The 23,354-nt window shown below is 48.1% G+C and overlaps 1 protein-coding gene across 1 annotated transcript in view; it reads right to left on the reverse strand.

Moving 5' to 3' along the window:
- The window catches only part of LOC146822224 (antileukoproteinase-like), a 371,091-nt gene that overhangs the window by 208,923 nt on the left and 138,814 nt on the right, over window positions 1–23,354 (reverse strand). The window contains exon 2 of the mRNA XM_085609438.1: window positions 13,279–13,392. Within this exon, the coding sequence (XP_085465564.1) occupies window positions 13,279–13,392 (114 nt within the window). The remainder of the gene's footprint in view (window positions 1–13,278; window positions 13,393–23,354) is intronic.

Below are 23,354 nucleotides of genomic sequence, written 5' to 3' on the forward strand. Positions count from 1 at the left end.
TCTCCTGATAATAGGTGAGTAAATCGGAATTCGTAGTTTGGCTGATTTTAGAGGAATATTTTAAAGTTCAAAAACTCCACACTTAGAAGAATTTCCAAGTGAAACCAGTCAATGTTAGCCTATGGAAGGAAATTCAAGTTCTTTTCTGATAACAGGTGAGTAAATTGGAATTCGTAGTTCGGCTGATTTTACTTTGATCTAGTATATATAGAGCCACTTTCCTACACCATACCCTACCTTTACCACTGTGTAAACGCGCCCTGTGTCCGTTTTAATTTGGGAGATTAAGTCCCCTTGAATCCTGAGTGACACTAGGTACATCCAGTAAGCGCCACAGAGCTGCGTTGCAGAGAGGTGTAAAAAGGGGCACAGCCTGGGCCACCTCTCTGAAACACAGCGCAATGGCGCTTACTGGAAGCACCTGGTGGGCTAGTTAGCCCCCAGGGACCCTCAGGATTCAAGGGGACTTAATCTCCCAACTTAAAACGGCCACAGGGCATGTTGGAACACGTCACCTCAGGCCCCATCCCCTCCCTTCCCCACTGTGTAAACACGCCCTGTGGCCGTTTTAAGTTGGGAGATTAAGTCCCCTTGAATCCTGAGGGTCCCTAGGGTCTAACTAGCCCACTAGGTACCTCCATTAAGCGCCACCTAGCTGCGTTGCAGAGAGGTATAAAAAGGGGCACGGCCTAGACCTCCTCTCTGCAACGCAGCGCAGTGGTGCTTATTGGAAGCACCTTGTGGGTAGTTGGCCCCCGGAGCCCTCAGGATTGAAGGGGAATTATTTCCCCAACTTAAAACACGCCACAGGGTGTGTTTGCACACGTCACCTCAGGCCCCGTCCTCTCCCTTCGCCACTGTGTAAACACGCCCTGTGGCCGTTTTAAGTTGGGAGATTAAGTCCCCTTGAATCCTGAGGGTCCCTAGGGGCAAATTAGCCCACTAGGTACGTCCAGTAAGCGCCATTGCAGAGAGATGTAAAAAGGGGCACAGCCTGCACCACCTCTCTGCCACGCAGCGCAGTGGCGCTTACTGGAATCACCTGGTGAGCTATTTGGCCCCAGGGTCCCTCAGGATTGAAGCGGAATTATTTCCTCAACTTAAAAGGTGCCGCAGGGCGTGTTTGCACACGTCACCTCAGGCCCCGTCCCCCTCCCTTCACCACTGTGTAAATACGCCCTGTGGCCGTTCTAAGTTAAGAGATTAAGTCCCCTTGAATCCTGAGGGTCCCTAGGGTCAAACTAGCCCACTAGGTACCTCCAGTAAGTGCCACAGAGCTGCATTGCAGAGAGGTGTAAAAAGCGGCGTGGCCTCTGAACACCTCTCTGCAACACAGCTCCCTGGCGCATACTGGAGGTACCTGGTGGGCTAGTTGGCCCCCAGGGACCCTCAAGATTGATGAGGAATTAATTCCTCAACTTAAAATGCACCACAGGGCGCGTTTGCACAATGCTGAAGGAAGGGGGCAGGGCCTGAGGTGACATGTCTGCAAACACACCCTGTGGCGCGTTCTAAGTTGGAAAATTAATTCCTCCTCATTCCCAAGGGTCCCTAGGGGCCAACTAGCCCACCATGTACCTCCGTATGCGCCAGAGAGCTGCGTTGCCGAGAGGTGTTCAGAGGCCACGCCCCTTTTTACAACACTCTGCAACGCAGCACCGTGGCGCTTACTGGAGGTACCTGGTGGGCTAGTTGGCCCCCAGGGACCCTCAGGATTGAAGAGGAATTAATTCTTGAACTTAAAATGCGCCACAGGGCATGTTTGCACACATATCACCTCAGGCCCCGCCCCTTTCTTTCACCACTGTGCAAACGTGCCCGTGGCGCATTTTAAGTTGGGGGATTAACTCCCCTTGAATCCTGAGGGTCCCTGGGGTGCAACTAGTCCACCAGCTACCTCCATTAAGCGCTACAGAGCTGCGTTGCAGAGAGGTGTAAAAAGGGGCATAGCCACAGAACACCTCTCTGCAACGCAGCCCCCTGGCGCATACTGGAGGTTCCTGGTGGGCTAGTTGACCCCCAGGGACCACAGTATTCAAGGGGAATTAGTTCCCCCTCTGCAAACGCACCAGGGAACGCGTTTGCATAGTGTTGCAGCGAGGGAGCGGGGCCTCCGCGGGATGCCGTTTTTTTCCATTGTTTTTTTAAAGAAGGGAGGCTGTGTGGCCCCCCTTCTTTTCTTATTTTTTTGGCCCTGGGGACCCCATCCCCCAGGGCCTGACCACTTTTTTATTTCTTTTAACAAAAATGATTTGGAAGGGGGATGCGTGGCCCCCCTCCCAAGGACTTAATCGGCCCCGGTAACCCCGTCCCCTGGGGCATCGCCTTTATTTTATTTTTTTATATTTTGGAGGGGGGCTGTGTTGCCCCCCTCCCAAGGCCACTTATGGCCCCGGGGACCTCATCCCCTGGGGCCTGGCCTCTCGTTGGGGACCGTGGGGGGTCCTCAATCCCCCCACGGTCCCAGCCAGCTACCCGCCTCCTGCGGGAGCCGGCATTGCTTTTCCACATGGGGAGCTGCTAAGATGCAGCTCCCCGTGTGGAAAAACAATTTGGTTTGCAAAGAGAGAGCAGGTTTCTCTTTCAAAATGCAAACCAAGTTTGCTATGGCAGGGCGGGAGCCACGAGGCTCCCGCCCTGCCATAGCAAACTACAGTGTTCCGGGGGTAGGCACCCCGGGACACTGCAGGAGCTGGCCCTGTGGTGGTGGTCCCCAGGGCCACGACAAGGCTCCAGGAGGGGGCCCGCATGGCCCCCCTCCCACATTCTACAAAGCCCCGGGGGGTGGTAGTCCCCGGGGCTGGGGGGTCCGTGACGGACCCCCCAATTTCAATATTTAGAGCCCCGGGGAGGTGGCCTTTGAGCCCCTCCACCCACCTATATTAAAGCCCGGGGTGGCAGTCCCCGGGGCTGGGGGGGGCTGTGAGCCCCCACACATAATTTTTTAAAGCCCCGGGGCTGGCGGTCCCCGGGGCTGGGGGCTCCTCTGGGCCCCCCATTCACTTAAAAACATTGCCCCCGGGACTTGGTCCCCTGGGGGCTAATTAACAACGAAGCGCGGAAGCCCGTGCTTCATTTTTTTTTTACATTTCGGCCGAAATTCGCGGTGGTACGCTACTCTCGGCGATTAAAAAAAAAAAATATATCTTTTTTGGGCCCTGGGGGTCCTTGTGGGCCCACCTGAGCAGGCCTAGGGGATCAGGGTGTTTCTATCATGCCCCCTTTTTGCGTTTTTCTTGTTTTTTTCTTAGGTTTCTTGTGCCTCGGTTCTATTGCATTGGTGTGTTCATGGTTTCGAAAAATATAGTCTGTATTTTAGAGTGGGTGTATCAAGTATTATATTAGGGTCTGATGAGGTACATCAGATTTTGACGTGGATGATGTCATCAGTGATGTCATCAGTGATTTCATTTGAGATGTCATCAGTGATGTCACTGACCATGTCATGAATGATGTAATATGTGACGTCATCAGCAGTGCATTGCGGGGGCGCGAGTTATAGTTAGCTCAACTAATTATAATAGGGTCATTTCTATGGTTTTTTATGAGTGAAATGTCCAATTAACTATAACATCCCTGAAACCTATGGTTTTTTCAGTGATTTTCAAATGTTTTTTAAATGCTAATTTCTAACTATAACATGCCTAAAACCTATGGTTTTTTCATTGAATTTCTAAGGTTTTTTAAATGCTAATTTCTAACTATAACGTGCCTGAAACCTATAGTTTTTTCAGTGAATTTCAAAGGTTTTTTAAATGCTAATTTCTAATTATAATGTTCATTGAACCTATTTTTTTTTCTGTGTTTTTTAATTATCATCCCATTCTCAATTTGCAACTGCAAATCTCACCACTCTTCCATCGATACCTTACGTCAACAAAATCGCCAAAAACGAGAGCCACAACTAACGCTAATGAAATGCAAAGTAGACGTTCCCGTGCAAAAACAACACAAAAACACCACTTCCCCATATTTTCAACGACCAGCCAAATCTGCAATGCGATCCAAAAAGCAGGCGATAAGCCAAGTTAGCAGTAACAAATGAACATCATCCTTTAACTGGTGTAAGGAGGTCGACTATCTACTCCGTGAATTGGACCCAGCTCACAGCCACATCTAAAGACAAACACGTGATAGACCTACTGAACATGCAGCTCCGACACCCTACAAGGCCACAAAACCCAGCGCCACTACCATCAGAGCCTCCCCCCCGCACCACCCCCCCACTACCACAGAGGCAGCGCAAAACAGGACAACGGGCCTTCCCAAAAAACCATGCCCATCAGCCACACAATAGCTGAATGTTGGGAGATGTGGCAACCAACTATATATGAAGGAGGCAAGTCACCCATCAACAATAAAGCACACAATGCCAAGTGTAACGCTGATGTGCTGCACAGACCTCACAATGCAAAGCACAAACCTCTGCATGTGGAGATATACTATTGATACGTGTAGTGTAGTGCACAGTGGATGCAACCATGTTAACTCAGGCAGTGGGGAAGATTTCGGTCATGTAGCTGTGTTGCCCCTCCCGGAAGCGGAGTGGGCTGCTCCAACGTATGCCACTCCAGCGTAGGAGTATGAATAAATAGGCCAGGCCCTATGGGTGGTTCACTTGTGGGAAGACCAATGAGTCTGTCACAGCGGCAACCCTCACCCTGGCACGTGGCTGCCGCCATAACCGCGGGCCTCCTCGACACAGGCCCCCTGCAAACCAAGCGGCACAGCACCGCAGACTTATGTCTGTACCGACTATTGCCTTCGATCTACACTGTGGACAGTAGCGCTCACAATTCAGATGCAGTTGCGATTGGAGATGTAGCAGTTCAGTTCGCAAGACATGTTGCTCCCAGCGCTGCCCGCCCAGACCACGCATCATTGCAGGGTACACACACGCTGTGTGCTTCAGGTGCTACTAACTCACTGCACCATAAGTCATTGCCACGTGGCCTCATCAAGCCAGAATAAATTATACAAAGCACATTGCTCCCAGTTCGGCCCGCCGGAACCACGTATCATCGCAGGGTGCGCACATGTTGAGTACTCCAGGTGCCACTAACTGTGCAGCTCAACTCAACGCCATGTGGTGTGCGCCCATCCTGACCGCTGCCTCCTGTGTCCTGAGTCCTGAATGGCAGTGACCCAAAGTCCATGGCAGCGAGCACAGCAGCATACTCCCTCTGATTAGTTAGGTATATTTCGATATGCAAGGCCGGCGACACATGGTGCCACTACCCTGTTCAACATAAGCTGATCCCACATGTGTAACTGTGTCCTGAATGGCAGTGACCCCAAGTCCGTGGCACTGACCACAGCACCACACTCCCTTCGATCAGTAAGGCATATTTCGATATGCAAGGCCGGCGACACGTAGTCCCACTGACCCTCTTTAACACAAGCCGATCTCACATGTGTAACTGTGTCCTGAGTCCTGAATAGCAGTCACCCCAAGGCCGTGGCAGCGACCACAGCACCACACTCCCTTTGATCAGTGAGGGATATTTCCATATGCAACTACAGACTCCAGTAGGCAAGTAACTATCACAGTCCTACACCCTACAAATTATCCTTTTAGTATCCTCGCTTCAAGAACTTTTTTTTATATCAGTTATAGCTTTACTACACTGATCAAATTAATCTTCAAATGCAAACTAACATGGAATAGCAGTCTACACTGCAGGCAGTACAGCTCGCAATTCAAATTTTAAATACTAATTTCTAACAACAAGATTGTACTCAGAAAATCCAACACTTCGTCAGTGTATTCTATACTTATATCATCTTTTCATCATACGCTTACACTGCACTCAGCAGGGCTCACAATTAAAATTGTTTCTTCATTCATTAACTACAGAGTCCACTAGGCAAGTAACTATTACAGGCCTCAAATCTACATAATATCCTTTTAGTATCCTTTCTTCTTGAACATTTTTTTCTATCATTTATAGCTTTAGTACAATCACCAAATTCATTTTCAAGTACAAACGAACACTCAGCAGTCTACACTGCGGGCAGCAGACCTCGCAATTTGAATTTTAGACATGTGGTGCCATCTAATACTGTCCAACACAAGCCGATCCCACAGGTGTAACTGTGTCCTGAATCCTGAATGGCAGTGACCCCAAGTCCGTGGCAGCGACCACAGCAGCATACTCTCTTTGATCACTTAGACATATTTCCATATGCAAGGGCGGCGACACGTAGTCCCACTAACCTTCTTTAACACAAGCCGATCCCATATGTGTAACTGTGTCCTGAGTCCACAGCAACACACTCCCTTTGATCAGTGAGGCATATTTCCATATGCAAGGCCAACAGCACGTGCTGCCACTAACCTTGTTCAACACAAGCCGATCCCACATATGTAACTGTGTCCTGAGTCCTGAACGTCAGTGACGCGAACTTCATGACACCGACCACAGCACCACACTCCCTTCGATTAGTGAGGGGTATTTGCATATGGAAGGCCGGCGACACCTGGTGCCACTGAACCTGTACTACGCAGACCGGTGGGGCCACCAACGTATACACGTGCCTGTGGGCCCTTGCTCACCCCTACCTCTGGTCTACACTACGGTCAGCAGGCCTCACAATTCAGATAGAGTCCTGATTCCACATGATGCAGTCCAGTAGCCAAGACACATTGCTCCCAGTGCGGCCTGTCCCCACCAACCATCATCACAGGCTCATATAGTCTCAATGCTTCTGGTGCCACTAACCCTCTTTAACACAAGCCAATCCCACATGTGCAACTGTGTCCTGAGTCCTGAATGGCAGTGACCCCAAGTCTGTGGCACCGACCACAGCACCACACTCCCTATAATCAGTAAGGCATATTTCGATATGCAAGGCCGCCGACACGTAGTCCCACTAACCCTCTTTAACACAAGCCAATCCCACATGTGTAACTGTGTCCTGAGTCCTGAATGGCAGTGACCCCAACTTCGTGACAGCGACCACAACACCAGACTCCCTTCACTCATATTTGTTGTTCGTTTCTTTAAATAATTTTTTTAATATGTAAATCTATACATGACTAAGATTCTTCTTTGTCCAACCGCACAGGGACACTTCCAAGCCCAAGAAGGTTGTTGGGGGTATGATGGTAATGTGGGAAGAGGGTGCCTTACCTGCTGATGTGGGGAGAGGCAGCCTCAAAGGGGTATCTATCACAGAAAGAACTCCGATATGCTTTCACAAATGCCTTGGACAGATGCCAGCTGGCAGACTGAATCACAAGATGGTATTTCAATGCTTATGTAGTGTGAGTTATGAACAGATCGCAACCAGGCTCGCAGAGGGACAGCTGCGGCCCGTACGCTCGACTCACAGACGCAATACTACGAGCCGTCCGTGTCATTGTTGCTATCCCTGCCCTGTTCCGTTGTATGCCACGCCACTCCGATTACGTTCCGACGTTGGCCCCACATAGCTACCTGACGCAGGCGTACTCGCTGTTGATGTGCAGGTCAGTGGTCTAGTTCTCAACATCTCACAGTCACTCCCTGAGGGCAGGTTTGCACACACATCACACCCATCCAGCACATGTGTCACAGGCCATGTGACCACACAAATATACTAGATCGACAACGTTGCATCCTTTATTCCCGGTGCTGACTAGATGGCGGACGCTCCACGTGTCTTAACCGTGAAGAGTCTTTGAAAAGTTGCATAGAAGATTAGTCGCACCCTGATCTGTATAGCTGTCAGGGGCCTACCACCTCCTTGGTGCAGGCTTCAGATGCACAGGGTTAGTGCCACCCGAAGCTCATATGGCCATCAGGAGCCTACCACCACGTGGCACGGACTTGAGTTCCACAGGCTTAGCGCCCCAAAAGCTGATGTGGTCTCCGCCATTGATGACTCAGGACTCAGCGACATGTGTGACATCTGCCGGGCCGTGCAGAAGATGATGTGGTCTCCGCCATTCATGACTCAAGACTCAATGACATAGCTGGGATGCGAGGAGTTTTGACGGGCACGTGGAGTGCCCACTGCTGCACACTCCGGTGGCACCAGGTAATTATTGACTCATGGATGCGCAGGGGCATCAGTGTCTGTCTGTCTCACCCTCTCTCTCGCTCTCTCTTTCCTTCTTTCTCTCTAACTCTCTCTCTTCCTTCTCCCTTTCTCACTCCCTGTCTTTCCTTCTGATCTCTTTTTCTCTCTGGCTTTTTTTTCCTTCTCTGTTTCTCTGTGTCTCTCTCCTTTGATATGCCCATTACACACGTCCTTATTTTGTGCTTTATTTTCCATGCTCTGTCGTCGACATCCATGGTCCCCACAGGAGTGTTCCGCCTTGTTGTTTTGTATTATTTTTGATACATTTTGTTTATTAGTTTATCGTTCATATTTATGTTTATAAAAAACTAAAGTTTGAAAAAAAAATGTATAACATTTTTGGTTGTTCTCTTAACTGCTGTGTGACTCTTTCTTGTTCTTATTACTATTATTTGATGGAGTCCACCATGGTGTTAAATTTTGGGGCACTTATCGCGGGAATACTGGTGATGCCTGCAGTTTGCACCAACTTCTGAATAGTGTGTTAGATTTATCTCAACTTTACTTCTATTAAAATGCTGATAATGAAATGCAGACTAGCCGTTCCCGTGCAAAAAAGACACGAGGTGCACCTTTCCGATTTATTCTAAATACTAAAATACTGTATTGAATTGCACTGAGGTAGTGGCTGCATTTACTCATGGATGCGCAGGGGCGGCAGTGTCTGTCTGTCTCACCCTCTCTCTCTCTCTCTCTCTCTCGCTCTCTCTTTCCTTCTTTCTCTCTAACTCTCTCTCTTCCTTCTCCCTTTCTCACTCCCTGTCTTTCCTTCTGATCTCTTTTTCTCTCTGGCTTTTTTTTCCTTCTCTGTTTCTCTGTGTCTCTCTCCTTTGATATGCCCATTACACACGTCCTTATTTTGTGCTTTATTTTCCATGCTCTGTCGTCGACATCCATGGTCCCCACAGGAGTGTTCCACCTTGTTGTTTTGTATTATTTTTGATACATTTTGTTTATTAGTTTATCGTTCATATTTATGTGTATAAAAAACTAAAGTTTGAAAAAATAATGTATAACATTTTTGGTTGTTCTCTTAACTGCTGTGTGACTCTTTCTTGTTCTTATTACTGTTATTTGATGGAGTCCACCATGGTGTTAAATTTTGGGGCACTTATCGCGGGAATACTGGTGATGCCTGCAGTTTGCACCAACTTCTGAATAGTGTGTTAGATTTATCTCAACTTTACTTCTATTAAAGTGCTGATAATGAAATGCATACTAGCCGTTCCCGTGCAAAAAAGACACGAGGTGCACCTTTCCGATTTATTCTAAATACTAAAATACTGTATTGAATTGCACTGAGGTAGTGGCTGCATTTACAGTGTACACACAAAATCAATTAAGAAATCTCATTGTATTTATATTGATTGGGAATAGTGCGTCAGGTGCTGGATCTTGACGAGATACACTGCTCATTTCGTATATTGTTCTGCACATGAAAAAAATCACATCACAACTTTCACACCAACTGCAATGCGAAACAAATTCCGGCGATAAGCCACGTTAGCACCAGGGATTTTACACCTGCTTTCTGCTGGTGTTAAGCTGGACAACTACCTGCACCATGAAAGGGAACACAGCCAAGAGCCACACCAGAACACCCACAGGTGCCATAGAGTCAATGAGCATGATGCAGGGATGCCCATGAGGGCCATAAGACTCATCGCAACAACTCTAGGACCGCCAACGCCCCCCAAACCCGCATCTGAGCAAGTGTGTCCCTGTGCTCATTGTCTTAGCATGATAGGCATGAGCCCTGCAACAGCACAGTGTGCTGTCACCTCAGCATTGGCAGTGAGCCTGGACAGGTAGCTACGCACGCATCCTCCTGCATGCACAACCGGCGTGTGCTGGTCTGGGGTACACAGGTTAGCGCAGGGGTGTGCCTATCCGGCAAGGGTAACAGGGTGTCTCGGACATGTCAGTGTACAGGAAGTGCGGTAAGTGTGTCTCTGCGTTCTGGTGTGGCCTGCCACAAGTGCCGCAGCAGTCGATGTTGTAAAGTGGCATGCACCACCTCCAAACGGCACTGTGATGGTGTAGTTGGAATGTAGCAGGACATGCGAGAATAGGCATTACAGTGGTGTGCCGTACGAGTGCACGAGATACAACAGTGCACCGTACAAAAGTATGGAGCTTGTGGGAGGGAGGAGCAGCTGTTTGGCAATGTAATACACAGTGAACTCGCCCATGTGCCACGTGCTGGGCATCACATCTATGATGACCACGGTCGCAGACATCCCACAACACCAAAGACCGGCCTTTGTACACATCATGTATGAATGCAGCGTGGTTTTCACTTCTATGCTCGTTCAGTGGTGTGATGTTGGTGGGATGTGTGACTTGTGCTCCTTGTTGGTGTGTTTCATTTTGGCCATTGTTTGCCTATACTTGTGCTGTACTTAATTGTGCATGTGTGCCATTCTACCCATCTCTCCCTGTCCCCCCACTCCCTGCTTCTTCCTCTTCCTGGTGCTGTTGTGTCTATAATTTTGTTGCTCCACACATAAATACATGTAAAAAACAAATTGAATAGTTCCTTGATTCTTTTAGGTTTCAAAACTTCTCTCTATTGGTTTCTTTTTAATTTTCCATATAAACCGTTTTTTAAATATTCAACAACACATAGAAGTCAGAAGTGCAACGTATTCTATCAACACACTTTCTAGAACATTCTACAACACGTACAGGTTAAAAGTTCATCAATTTTTTGAAACTTAACCATATTTTTTTGCAACATTTTCTCGAACATTTAAAGGCACGTGCAGGTTAAAAGTTCACGATTGTTTTAAGTTCGAAGAGTGCCTTCCAAATGCAAGTAGCAGCTGTGTTTGAGTTGAGCAAATTATATCCTATGATATGTACTCCACGTTGAAACTGCTTTTTCTTCACCAATCACAAAGATGCTTTTCCACAAAACTAATGTGCACCCTACTTTTAAAAAAGAATGCTTTTCATCTCCCAATCACATATCGTTTTGTATGGCAAAAAAAAGTACTTCCCCTTCTTTGAACATATCTCTTATTCTACCAAGGAACTGCATGAGCTACAGACATCTTTCCATACCTTCCAGCCATACCTTCAAAATGCTAGTTTGGATCGTAGGACATAGCTATATTTTCTGGTGCAAGAGGTATGCAGAAGACAGACGTATTGACTTAGACCTAGGTTTACAAAATGTGGACATTAAATGGTTTGCACAGAGAAGATTGAAGTGGCACCAATTGCTACCTTTTGTTAAAACCCCTTTGCATCTTCCACACCCTGACCTCATGATTGTGCATTGTGGTGTAAATTACCTAGGCACATTGACTGGGGTAGGTTTGGAAATGCTTATGAAGGACACCTTTGGACACCTCAGCTCATCACCATGTAACTCTGGGCAATAGCTCAATTAATAGCTCACATAATTTCCATGCCGGCCTCGAGGGCCTTCAGACCCATAGGGGATAGTAGTTTGCGCTTTACAAATACCGTATTGATTTGATACGTGCAAATTTACCTTCACACTCCCTGTATAACACCCTCTAAGCACCATACACAAGTTACAATGTTCGAAACAAAAGTTCCTCCGAGTAGGTATAACTACATGCTGACACTACTTGACAGATGTGGCACAGCGGCCAGAGCACATGACTTCACAGCATATGACACACAGTCTGGACTCACGCTTTCATCCCTGACTCCGGCAGCACCTGAGCTAAGCATCATGAGACTCTAGACAATACCTCACATATTTTCCGTACCCCAGGACTTTCAAACCAGTAGCAGTCAGTAGTTCGTCCTAGTAGGTATAAACACATGCTGACACTACTTCCACAGGTGTGGTGCAACGGAGAGGGCACCTGACTTCACACCATAAGACACACAGTTTAGGCTCACGCGTTCAACCCCGACTCCCGCAGCAGCTCACCTTAGCAGCATCAGACTCTACGCAATAACGCACTTAATTTCCGTACCCAGCACTTCCAGACCAGTAGGTATGAGGAGTTCGCTTTGCACCCCCTCTATAGACACCCTAAACACCCCTCAGAAGTTACAGTGCTCCTACCCTCCCCTTTCCTACTTTTTTCACCCCTTTTTCCCCTTACTCGCTTCAACAGAATCACAAAATGGCGGCCAACATTTCCTAGTTGCAACCGCTCTCAGCGCTCCCAACCAATAAGCAGCAAGTTCGTGCTCGTAACGCCTCAGCCAATTGGATGGCAGAATTCCCAAATATCGATATCTGTAAATTTCGATATTTCTCAAAAACTACTGAACGGATGTACACCAAATACACAAAAGCGTGCTTTCTAGACCAAGACCCTTCTCCCTGCCAAATTTGGGGGAATTCTGTTCACCCGTTCAACCTGTAGCCTTATCTAAAGTTTCCTATGGAAATTAACATGGAGAAAACACGTTTTGGGACCCCTCTTTTTTCTCGGCCCCCACTTGACAAATCACCCCCAAACTTTCAACATAGGAGCTGATATAAACAAGGAATTAGTTTGAAAAGTTTCATGAAGATTCATCAAACGATGCCAAAGTTATATATATATATATATCCAACAACAATCTTCAAATCCTCGGAAAAGAAGTACGCCGCACACCACACTTTCAGGAAACTCAGGCACTTGCTAAACACCTTATATCCATTGGAAAATAATGTCAGCATGCCATGTGGCAAGAAACATGGTCTTTCAGTGCCAAAATGAAAATTGTCTTCACAGCTCTATTCTGTACCCCCAACCGTTTAAGGTCATACATTAAGGGCATAAATAAGCTTAACTCTTCACTGTACAAATCGTTGCTCCTGTTCACTGGTTTTTCTCTGCACCATTCTGATGTAAAACACTAGGGGCAAGTTGGGAGTGGTTCATGAGTACTTACCAATAACCTAATAGACTGATCATTTACCTTTGCCCTTTATTATTCATAAAATGTATGCCCCTATGTCCCTATTCATAGAGTACAGAGGATAAGACAATAACAAAACCATCTGATGGAGAAATACTAGAAGAGTTTGCACGAATCTCGGCATGCATGAAGGATGTGGTACCAGAGACTCCTCATTGAATCCCAATTATGGTGGAGTAACTTGTCTATTCTGGTCTTCGCCCTTCTGCAAAGTCTACCATTTGTGTCTTTGATACCACTGTGCACATCTCCATACACATTCCTCATTGTTTTAAGCAAGAACTGAACTTAAGCCTAATAGTAAAAATAACTTACCGTCCACTGGGTCCAGGCACTTATATCCACAGTCAATGCAACATTTCTGGCAATATGGGCAGCTGAAATCATTTATACACTCTGTTTGAGACACTGGGCAGACTCCTTTCTTTGCTGTAACAAATAACAAAAAACATTTTAAAAGTATGCATTACATTATTTCACAACTATTCATAATTTGTTGTCTTCCTAGCAATGCAAGACTGAGATACATCATCAAGTTAATGTGTAACGTGCAATGAATATAAGGTTACAAAAGAAAAGAGGTGCATATCCAATGTTATAATACTATGCAAATTGTTGTATGAATGTAAAACAGTAATGATGTGTAAATTGAACTAATGAATGAGGTAACAGTCACAAATTATATATACATGAACTGCAGTGAAACATTTATATAATAGTAACCATGTGGGGTGGGAACAGGAGCTATCTATCACCCACCCCTTGCTCCCTAGTCATTGTTGCTTAAATGATCCCTTTGCTGTGCGGCATGAATGGTGAAGCTTAAGCATGACCTCTCTGCTCATGGAGGCCAAGTGACAGTTGTAATATACAACACACCTCTCTGGTAATAAAAAAGAACAGCACACCCCACTATCCAATACCATAACAGACAACAACTTAAACTACCATTTAACTAAAATAATTAGATCACTCAAGAACTAACTGCCAGTGGGGAATGGTTTCACCACAAACATTGGCAGATGCGCAATGCTGAGCTCATCCATGGCCTGCCACAATCTGACACCATCTGAGGCAGAATGCACATCGAAGGAACCCCAAACAGGCTGGCGGTGATCCACACGCATACTCAGTGGGCCAAGAGGAGCGTCCTGCCCTAGTACTGAGAGCTTCAGTCAGCTGCATGCATAGTAGGGGGGCTGGTAAACCGCCGGTGGGGGAGGTTGTGAGGAAACACCCCGTGTTGTGGGGACAAGAGTGCCGCCTGCCATCAAGGGCACCTAGGTAATCCCCACTCTGAGGACAGTGGGTGTGCCCTCTTCCATAGCTGCTGACGTTGGGTGCATCTACAAAACATTCCCCGACCTGGGATGTTTCATAGATGCACATTGCCTGTTTATGAGGGTGCATAGGCAGACCCCATAATACCAATCTAGGGCTCGACCAACAGACTCTAAAACAACCAACCACAGACTGCTTGGCAAAACAGACCTGGACGCAGAGATATAGTGTCCAAGAAATAGCAAGCCTCCTTCCTTGCTGCAAGCTCCAGTCGAGAGTACCATTAGCCAGTTGAGTGTATCATATCATCCATGAAGCCAAACTACTGCACAAGCATGGCGATAAGGGCTGGGATTCTATGCTTGGAGATGCCACACATTTGGGGGAGAAGACTCCACCTTGCAAGTTAGGCAGGTGTTGGTTGGCTGCAACTATAGACCCTCGGGCCCGTGCCACCCGTGCCAGCCGCGTATTTCCTTAAACATGTGGAAAGACAAACATCCCCCACCTTCCCAAGATAGACAAATATACCAAACCAACATCAGCCCCAGATGCAGCGTCCTCTGACCCACCAACCCCGGCTGAAGTAACCACTGACCATACCTCATCTATCCTGCATGTCATCCATGAAGCGAGGCCCTCCATCAAAGGCAAGATCGGCAAACATAGCCTCAACTTGTCGCTGCTCCACCAAGACCTGCAGAATTCCAAAAGGTGATGGAGGGTAGAATTTCAGAGGCTGATGACACACTGTGCAACTGTCAATCTCAAATCACAACCCCGCCAAGGACTGTTCACCTCTTTAAGGCATGCATGGAGTACTCGGAGGAAAGATCAGAAGCCGCAACCTCCGCATCATCGGGATCCCAGGAGGCTTGGAGGGCTCAAATTTAACTCATTTTGCAATGAAGTGGCTGAAACCTTGGGTGCCGGTGAAAAATGTATCTATGTGCTCTCTAGTGGAACAAAACTACTGATCCTTGGCTCTCAAGCCACCGCCAGGGGCCCCCTACCTCCTGCTCATTGCCCGCATCTTTAACTTTGCCTATAACAATGCAGTGCTGAGAGTGTCTCAGTGCATGGACACCCTGATATATGGTTCTTCAAAGGAAATTATATTTCCGGATCACCTAAAAGGTCCAGTATCAGCAGTTAAACCTGCTTGAGGGAAATACATGTTGCTTTTTCCAGTCCACCTAAAAGTTTTTTTTGAGGACAAAACATTCTTTTTTGGCGACCCTGAGAGCTGTTGGGACTGGGTGAAAGAGTGACCAAACATGCATGAACAAAGATCTCTTCAATCTCGGTAAGGCCCCTGCAGTCAAGAGTGCCCATGTGCCTGGCAGTGGTTGCCATGAAGGAGGCGAAGAAGCATGTAATGAATTTGGTCAGCCGACAATACCAGGGGACATTGCACAGGTGGCTGACCATACTAGGAGATAGATAGGCCAGCAAATTCTGACACGTATGCTACATGACTGATGGGCCACTAAGAGGTCTACTCTGGAAGGACCTGATAGCAAGAACCAGTCTGCTACTATACCATCTTTATCATCTGTCGGGCGGAGAGGCTGCGCTGAGTCAACTTTGCTCCTTTGCTAGCTTCCGATTATGGGTTGTGTTATGGGAGGACTTGAGGACATTCTAGCTCAAGGGGTGGATTTCTCTCTACAATTGTATTGTTGGCAATAGTCCCCAGTTTGCACCACAACTAGTACTTCTTGTTTTTGAAGTATGAGGGGATTTCACATATTTCATTCAGTCAGTTTCAACTCATGTTGAACAGGGACAACTACATCAATTGTGAGGCCCAACCTGTCTTGCCCCATATCAATCAGCCTTCATCATTAGCCCCTTCCTCAGTTGACTGGACACTGCACCTCTCACCACAGGGCCAACTGCTCCTGATCAATTGGAATATTAATGGTCTCAACAAAATGAAGAGGGGGGCACTCCTGAAAACAGCCTGCCAGATGGGGCCAGATGTGCTCTTTCTCCAGGAGACCCACCTGCTAGGGAATAAATGCCCCTTCTTCACCTGCATGGGCTCAGCTTCCCTGTTTCATGCCATCCTCCTTCTGACCAGTTGCCCTTCAAAGTGTCCCAGATCTGGTATGAGAAACTAGAACATTATGCCATCGTGACGGGCTCTTTTTAGGATCAACAAATATCCGCCTCCCCTATGCTGTCTACAGACTTCCTCAGACTCCTGGGGGACGTTCTGCTACAGCTCCTGACAAGACTGTGAGTAATAGGGGGTGAGCTCAATGGAGTAGAGGATACCACACTGGACTGCTCTGTGTCCCGACCCCGTGGCAGAGGGACAACCTCAAACCCCTTAGCAAATTCTATGGGATTAATGGGTGTGGTGTATGCATGGTGTTCCGTCACCCCACTGAGAGATGTTTCACCTTCTTCTCAGACATGCACAATTCATTCTGACATCTGGATTACTTTTTGATACCCAAATGAGATCATCTGTGAGTGAGCACTGTTTGGATCTTAGCTTGCAGTCTATCGGGCCATTCCCTTGTCAACATTACACTATAGACGGACCAGCGGGAAAGGTTGGAGCCTGGGAGCTTGGAAAATGGCAGCTCCAGAATTTCACAGCATCCTCCTCATGGCCATAGACACCTACGTGGAGGAAATGAAGGCTTGGTCAGATCTGCGGGAATGCTGTGAGAGCTGTAAAGGCCATGATTCATAGGGGGATAATCAATTACTGTATGGGACAAAAACATACAGCCCAGCAAATTCTCATGGATCTGGGAGCTCGGATTTGTAGCCTAGAATCATGAAACATTCCCTTTCTTTACAGGTCTGCCCTTAATGATTTGCTCCACACCCAAACACTCATCCAGCAGACTGTTAAACAATGCTCATACTGCTAGACTAGCGACCCAGAGTCGCATATACCAATGAGGGGCCCAAAGCAAACAAATCACTGAACAGGCTCAGCTCCCCTCATCATGAAATGGAGCTCATTACTCACATCCTGAACAGTAACACTGAGGCCATATGTGGAGGTCTATGCCAAAACCTGTAGTTTAGCAACCTACTATAGTCAGCTATATGTTAAACAACGTACTCGCAAACCAACACTCCTGGACTCCTTCATGGCAGACCTCCCCACTCCTAAATTAGACACTGAGGAGAAGCATCTCCTAGAACCAAAAATCACAGTCGAAGATTTGGGTGAGGCATAGCATTGGCTTCAGCCCGGTAAAACCCTGGATATGAACAGATTGCCAGCAGCTTTTTGCAAGGCCTCCTGGTCATGTCTTGGACCACAGCTGTTTGCCATCTTTCAAGAGGCTCTAGAGGGGGGTTTTCTCTTTTCTTCCACCAATTCTCCGTTCGGCAGACATTATTGTTATACTGAAATTGGTTCTGCCACAATCCGATTCGGATCTGTCGTCTCATCTCTCTTCAAAATACAGCAATAAAGATCTGGGCTACAATCCTAGTACTTTGACTCCTGAAAAAGGTGAGTTTGCAGATACATCCTGATTAGCCGTGCTTTATGCTCCACCACGCAAACCACAGATAATATCCAGAGTTCACAATGTGCAGACCCTTGCGAACATATTACCTGGCGACCATGCCCTAGTCATGGTTGATTCCTACAAAGACTTCAACTCATGGGCTGGGACTGCCTGCTCTCTACTAGCCAAATGTCTTGCTCCATACATCAACTATGGTGAGGGTTTGTATTGGAGGTGCAATTTCAAAGCCTTTTCTGCTTGAAATGGGAACCCCTGTAGTGTTAACCGCTGTGACCCCTGGTCTTGGAATTGAACCACTGACGGAGTGGTTGAGGGTGGATGCACAGTTTAGAGGGTTTGAATTGCCACCAGGAGTGGAAGATTGGAATTCTCTATATGCTAACGATGTTTTCACCTACCTTAAATCAAATCAATCAGGACTTATATAGTGCTGTTAATCACCAGTGAGGGTATCCAGGCACTGAGGATCCTGCTGTGGAGGTGGGGCTCAACTGAACAGCCAGGTCTTGAATCCTTTCCTAAATTTCAGCAGTGAGGGTGAGGTCCCAAGGTGAAAGAGGAGGTCGTTCAAGGACCTGGCTGCAGGGTAGGTGAAGAAACAACTTCCACAGTAGTTACGACGTATGTGAGCGAGGTGAAGGGAAGCGGAGCACAGGTGACTGGGGGGTTGGTGGAAGATCAGGCAGTAGATGATGTATGTTGGTCCTTGGTTGTGCAGGGCTTTGTATGTGTGGATGAGCATCTTGAAGTGACATTTCTTCTAAATAGGGAGCTGGTTTTGGTGCTGTGGTTGGCACGGAAAACAAGATGTCCAGAAGATTATTGTTCTCCAGGTGCTCCATGAGTTGGCAGTTGATGGCTTTTTTGGGGATGTTGGTGGGAAAGGGGAGCAAAGAGATGGGACAGATGTTCTTGAGTTGGCTTAGTCGGCGGATGATTTTTGTAAAGTGGTTTGACTTTAGTGTCTTTCTACTCATCGGGGCAGATTGATGCAGCGATGGATGCATTGAGGATGGTGGGCAGTTTGCTACTGGTTGACTTGCTCCCGAGGTGGAAGATGTGGTGGGGACAGGGGCCAATGGGTGCTCCTGAGTAAACGGAGTTCATGATGGCAGTATTGTTTTGTATGGTAAGCTATCCCAGGTAGTTAGCAGGTGATCAAGGTTTGCATCTGTGGGCACAATGAGGCTGAGGATGTCTGCAGTGGTGGGTTGGGGCTCAAAGTTTTTGTATGTCAGAAATCTTGTCAGGGAAGAAATCCGCCAGGGTGTCGCAGAATTTCTGGGAGGTGGTGATGGTGTTTTCAGTGGCTGAGGGTATGGAAAACTTTCTGTTGATGTTGAATAATTCTTTACTTTTATTGGAACTGGCCTTGATGCAGATGGCAAGGTCACTCCTTTTTGTCCTTTCCAGGAGTTGGTGGTACTGGTTATGCAATGTTTTGAAGGAGTTTCGGTTTGTGGTGTCCTTGTTGGTACGCTACCTTTTTTCCTGTTGTTTGCAGGTACGTTTAGTGGTTGTTAGTTTTGTGGTATACCAGCTGCCCTGGTTGGAGGGTCTCCTAGGTTTTATGGGCTTGATGGGTCAGTGCAATTGGTGATCCAGGCGGAGAACTTCTTGACAGCCTGTTCTAGGTTGTTTGAGGTGTCTGGATGTGAGGAGTTAAGGACATTGGTCCAATGGCTCTCTGATACTTTGTTACAGCTTTAGTAAGAGGTGCTGGCCAGTTTGGTGGTGGTGCCAGGATGACCTATGATTGTGAAGTGGACAATGGCATGGTCTGTCCTGGTGAGTTCGGTGACGTGACTGTTCTTGTCTCTTTCGCTGGCCGTTAAAATGGGGTTGAGTGTGTGTCCAGCAATGTGTGGGGGGTTGGTAACTAGATGAGTAAGGTTGAAGAGGTTTGGGGTGTTGGTATTGTCAGGGTGCTCAAGATGGAAATCGAGGTCTCCGAGGACAATGTAGTGCTTGGAGTCCATGGTGAGAGGGACAATGAGATCGGGGATGACATCGCAGAAGCTGGGTCAGGGACCTGGAGGTCTGTAGGTGAGGGTGCCTCTGATGGTGGTTTAGCTGTCTGTGTGGAGTTGGAACTTGAGATGCTCCATGATCAGGGTGGTGTCCTCTGTGTGGTGGTGCAGTGTATGGTTTCCTTGTGGGGATTCCACCTGTTTGTTGATGCAGTCTCTGTGTGGTATCTTGTAGCCATCGGGTGTTGCTGGGCAACGTTTGTGTGCAGATGCAGAGTTAAGCCAAGTCTCGGTGAGGAAAAGGACGTCGGGGTGAGGGAGGAGATGGTGTCCTAGATCTCAGTGGAGTGTTTGCAGAGAGATCGTACACTGAGGAGGAGGCAATGGAGATGTTCTGTGGTGGTTGTGGTCAGTGCAGTAGTGGTTGTCATATGTGCAGAAGCTTTGGTTTTGCAGGTGAAGAAGAAGTGCCGGCAGGTGAAAGGTCTTACCATTGAAAGAGGTGAGGTGCAGCAGCAGTTGTTGTTGTGGGATCATGGGTCCAGGGCATGAAGCTCGGTGGCGGTGTAGCTTAGGGTGGTGGCAGTTCAGGCTGGACTGTTCCCATGAGGCACAGGGTCAGACTGATTTGCATATGGCCATGTCTGAACTGGGGTGGCAGAGTGGGTTAAAGAACGGTGATGGATCAAACCCAGATCTGTTGACTGGGTGTGAGTGTTTGATTGGTTCTGATGCTCCGTCCATCACCACCCCCTTTTGTACCTCTTTGTTCGCCATAAGTTGGCAGGGTATGCTCAGACGTGAGTCCCTTGCTCACTTTGCCACTGGATTCAAGCAAGCCTGGCTGAAGACGGCTGAAATGCCAGAAACCGGTCCTAGGAAGCTTGTTTCCGGTCCAGGGAAGGCATGGCTTGGCAGTTCAGGCTGGACTGTTCCCATGAGGCACAGGGTCAGACTGATTTGCATATGGCCATGTCTGAACTGGGATGGCAGAGTGGGTTAAAGAACGGTGATGGATCAAACCCAGATCTGTTGACTGGGTGTGAGTGTTTGATTGGTTCTGATGCTCCGTCCATCACCACCCCCTTTTGTACCTCTTTGTTCGCCATAAGTTGGCAGGGTATGCTCAGACGTGAGTCCCTTGCTCACTTTGCCACTGGATTCAAGCAAGCCTGGCTGAAGACGGCTGAAATGCCAGAAACCGGTCCTAGGAAGCTTGTTTCCGGTCCAGGGAAGGCATGGCTTGGCAGTTCAGGCTGGACTGTTCCCATGAGGCACAGGGTCAGACTGATTTGCATATGGCCATGTCTGAACTGGGGTGGCAGAGTGGGTTAAAGAACGGTGATGGATCAAACCCAGATCTGTTGACTGGGTGTGAGTGTTTGATTGGTTCTGATGCTCCGTCCATCACCACCCCCTTTTGTACCTCTTTGTTCGCCATAAGTTGGCAGGGTATGCTCAGACGTGAGTCCCTTGCTCACTTTGCCACTGGATTCAAGCAAGCCTGGCTGAAGACGGCTGAAATGCCAGAAACCGGTCCTAGGTAGCTTGTTTCCGGTCCAGGGAAGGCATGGCTTGGCAGTTCAGGCTGGACTGTTCCCATGAGGCACAGGGTCAGACTGATTTGCATATGGCCATGTCTGAACTGGGGTGGCAGAGTGGGTTAAAGAACGGTGATGGATCAAACCCAGATCTGTTGACTGGGTGTGAGTGTTTGATTGGTTCTGATGCTCCGTCCATCACCACCCCCTTTTGTACCTCTTTGTTCGCCATAAGTTGGCAGGGTATGCTCAGACGTGAGTCCCTTGCTCACTTTGCCACTGGATTCAAGCAAGCCTGGCTGAAGACGGCTGAAATGCCAGAAACCGGTCCTAGGAAGCTTGTTTCTGGTCCAGGGAAGGCATGGCTTGGCAGTTCAGGCTGGACTGTTCCCATGAGGCACAGGGTCAGACTGATTTGCATATGGCCATGTCTGAACTGGGGTGGCAGAGTGGGTTAAAGAACGGTGATGGATCAAACCCAGATCTGTTGACTGGGTGTGAGTGTTTGATTGGTTCTGATGCTCCGTCCATCACCACCCCCTTTTGTACCTCTTTGTTCGCCATAAGTTGGCAGGGTATGCTCAGACGTGAGTCCCTTGCTCACTTTGCCACTGGATTCAAGCAAGCCTGGCTGAAGACGGCTGAAATGCCAGAAACCGGTCCTAGGAAGCTTGTTTCCGGTCCAGGGAAGGCATGGCTTGGCAGTTCAGGCTGGACTGTTCCCATGAGGCACAGGGTCAGACTGATTTGCATATGGCCATGTCTGAACTGGGGTGGCAGAGTGGGTTAAAGAACGGTGATGGATCAAACCCAGATCTGTTGACTGGGTGTGAGTGTTTGATTGGTTCTGATGCTCCGTCCATCACCACCCCCTTTTGTACCTCTTTGTTCGCCATAAGTTGGCAGGGTATGCTCAGACGTGAGTCCCTTGCTCACTTTGCCACTGGATTCAAGCAAGCCTGGCTGAAGACGGCTGAAATGCCAGAAACCGGTCCTAGGAAGCTTGTTTCCGGTCCAGGGAAGGCATGGCTTGGCAGTTCAGGCTGGACTGTTCCCATGAGGCACAGGGTCAGACTGATTTGCATATGGCCATGTCTGAACTGGGGTGGCAGAGTGGGTTAAAGAACGGTGATGGATCAAACCCAGATCTGTTGACTGGGTGTGAGTGTTTGATTGGTTCTGATGCTCCGTCCATCACCACCCCCTTTTGTACCTCTTTGTTCGCCATAAGTTGGCAGGGTATGCTCAGACGTGAGTCCCTTGCTCACTTTGCCACTGGATTCAAGCAAGCCTGGCTGAAGACGGCTGAAATGCCAGAAACCGGTCCTAGGAAGCTTGTTTCCGGTCCAGGGAAGGCATGGCTTGGCAGTTCAGGCTGGACTGTTCCCATGAGGCACAGGGTCAGACTGATTTGCATATGGCCATGTCTGAACTGGGGTGGCAGAGTGGGTTAAAGAACGGTGATGGATCAAACCCAGATCTGTTGACTGGGTGTGAGTGTTTGATTGGTTCTGATGCTCCGTCCATCACCACCCCCTTTTGTACCTCTTTGTTCGCCATAAGTTGGCAGGGTATGCTCAGACGTGAGTCCCTTGCTCACTTTGCCACTGGATTCAAGCAAGCCTGGCTGAAGACGGCTGAAATGCCAGAAACCGGTCCTAGGAAGCTTGTTTCCAGTCCAGGGAAGGCATGGCTTGGCAGTTCAGGCTGGACTGTTCCCATGAGGCACAGGGTCAGACTGATTTGCATATGGCCATGTCTGAACTGGGGTGGCAGAGTGGGTTAAAGAACGGTGATGGATCAAACCCAGATCTGTTGACTGGGTGTGAGTGTTTGATTGGTTCTGATGCTCCGTCCATCACCACCCCCTTTTGTACCTCTTTGTTCGCCATAAGTTGGCAGGGTATGCTCAGACGTGAGTCCCTTGCTCACTTTGCCACTGGATTCAAGCAAGCCTGGCTGAAGACGGCTGAAATGCCAGAAACCGGTCCTAGGAAGCTTGTTTCTGGTCCAGGGAAGGCATGGCTTGGCAGTTCAGGCTGGACTGTTCCCATGAGGCACAGGGTCAGACTGATTTGCATATGGCCATG

Source organism: Triturus cristatus, chromosome 6 (assembly GCF_964204655.1).
Source record: "Triturus cristatus chromosome 6, aTriCri1.1, whole genome shotgun sequence".
In the NCBI taxonomy this organism is placed as follows: domain Eukaryota; kingdom Metazoa; phylum Chordata; class Amphibia; order Caudata; family Salamandridae; genus Triturus; species Triturus cristatus.